The 2,351-nt window shown below is 41.3% G+C and overlaps 1 protein-coding gene across 1 annotated transcript in view; it reads right to left on the bottom strand.

The window, feature by feature from the left end:
• Positions 1-59: 59 nt before the first annotated feature.
• Positions 60-2,351, bottom strand: part of LOC307270604 (exportin-T-like) — a gene marked incomplete at its 3' end in the record, with an annotated part of 10,868 nt that continues 8,576 nt past the window's right edge. Inside the window, exons 6-8 of the mRNA XM_080054486.1 lie at positions 2,262-2,351; positions 920-1,104; positions 60-228 (exon numbers count right to left, since the gene is read on the bottom strand). The exon at positions 2,262-2,351 is cut by the window's right edge and continues 129 nt beyond it. Coding sequence (XP_079910612.1) covers positions 60-228; positions 920-1,104; positions 2,262-2,351 — 444 coding nt within the window. The remainder of the gene's footprint in view (positions 229-919; positions 1,105-2,261) is intronic.

Below are 2,351 nucleotides of genomic sequence, written 5' to 3'. Positions count from 1 at the left end.
CCCTTTTTTCAGCTTTTTTCTCCCTCTGCAACTTTTCTAAATATTCAGCATGTTCCGACCTGTTCCACGTTGAAGAACCCGGCAGACTGCAGGACCTGACAGAGGCTCTCCACCAGTTTGGTTTTGTCTGTCGGTTCCATTCCTTTGTTGACGATCTCAAACAGACAGTCACAGGCCTCTTCCCTCAGCTCTGCTACCGACATCTGGGACAGGAGCAGGTTCACAAACCTAAACACACGGGAAAGATGAAGTCAGTCAGTGCGTTTACATGCAGACTCATAATCGGGTAAATAAACGAATAAGACCTCAACAGGACAGGAGGGGAACCGGACGTGGCTCTATAACCACTTGTTGAAAGGGCTACAGCGCCACCTAGCATAGTGGAGACAGCCACGCATCGGACATTTATCGAATATTTGAAAGGCCATGTATACTCAGACAAGTGACGCGGTCCGTTCGAGTGTCTAGTTCGATATATGTCTTAATCCAATCTAGTTGTCCCATGGAAACGCACTGACTGACTGTGTTGGAAAAACCCTACTAACGTCCTACTCATATTTTGCACTGCACTGTTGACCCACAGCAGACATTTAATGCGCTCAAATTACAGAAATGAAGCGCCTGCAGCGCGCTCGCGACCACACGTGAACTCGCATCACGGACGTCTCCCATGTCCCGAACAAATCTAATAAAGACCCAATAAAGTAAAACCCTCCGATTTACCGATTTCTATTTTTAGAGTCGTCTTGAGCACAAGTCAAGAATCGACACATTGTTCACATCCCTTGTGTGTGTGTGTGTGTGTGTATATATATTTTTTTATTTTTACAGAAAATTACGTTTACATGTTGAGCTGTATTTGTACGGATATTCTGATCACTATAAAAATCCCTAAAAAAAGAAGTGTGTGATGACTGACCTGTCGTTTGCGATGAGGTTGAGGTCTATCCAGGACACGTAGGCCCCCACCACCTCCAGACAGGAGCAGGTCAGCTCTGGATGCGTCTGCTGGTAGGTCTGCAGGATCTGGAACCATGACTCCACCAGCTGGGGAATGACCTGCTCCCTCATCCCGTCTTTGATCACCGTGTTACGACGCGTCTCCTGTGACAGAGACTAGGGCCGGTTAACACGCCACAAGCAATAATACCTGTATGTATGTGTGTGTGTGTGTGTGTGTGTGTGTGTGTGTGTGTGTGTGTGTGTGTGTGTGTGTGTGTGTGTGTGTGTGTGTGTGTGTGTGTGTGTGTGTGTGTGTGTGTGTGTGTGTGTGTGTGTGGCCGGTTAACACGCTACCAGCAATAATACCTGTTTATATATATGTACTAACATGACAGAGGGTTAACACGCTACAAGCAATAACACCTGTTTATATATATGTACCTATTAGTGTCCAAAGTATTTACTGATTTATTTTTATTGGGATACGGCCTTTTTTCATTTTATAAAAAATTAATAAAAAAATAAAAAAAATAATAATTCTGCACACAAGTCTCATCATGTTTACGTACGAAATGTCTCATAACTCAGAAAATGAACAACATATGAACAAATCCTTCGGTAATAACCTTCAGAATATTCCCAATAATGACTACATAAAATTTTGTTCACGTAAGTGCTTCAGAAGTTGCGATTTTTCAAATTTTAAGAAAGAAATTCTACACCTTGTCTGTGTTCCTTACCTCATTAGAATGCATAGTGTCTCTGTCCACCACCTCAGCGTCTATAGCCATGCGCGTCCTCAGGTAAACTAACACCTGTCTGTACTGTCTTATGTGTCAATGTGCATCTCTTTTGATGTTGGATTTACATTTTACAAATCAAAAGAATACAAACAAAAAAAAGCTAAAATATTTCTGCACACAAGTCTCATCATGTTTACGTACGAAATGTCTCATAAATCAGACAGTGAACAACATATGAACAAACCCTTCTGTAATAACCTTCAAAATATTCCTAAGAACGACTACATAAAATTTTGTTCACATAAGTGCTTTAGAAGTTGAGATTTGTTTGCAGAATGCATAGTATCCCTGTACTATACTATGTACAGGTCCTGCAAATGCATTTTCAGCATGTTTTTACGTACAAAATGTGTCATAACTCAGAAAATGAACAACATATGAACAAATCCTTCTGCCATAACCTTCGAAATATTCCTAATAATGACTACATACAATTTAGTTCACATAAGTGCTTCAGAAGTTGTAGATTTTTCGAATTTTAAGAAAGAAATTCTACACCTTGTCTGTGTTCCTTACCTCGTTAGAATGCATAGTGTCTCTGTCCACGACCTCAGCGTCTATAGCCATGAGCGTCCTCAGGTAGATGTCCACTCCGTTTGGGTTCAG

Source organism: Ammodytes marinus, assembly GCF_949987685.1.
Source record: "Ammodytes marinus genome assembly, contig: scaffold_106, whole genome shotgun sequence".
NCBI lineage: Eukaryota > Metazoa > Chordata > Actinopteri > Uranoscopiformes > Ammodytidae > Ammodytes > Ammodytes marinus.
Note: the sequence above shows the minus strand (reverse complement) of the source record. Positions and strands in the feature narration are given on the sequence as shown.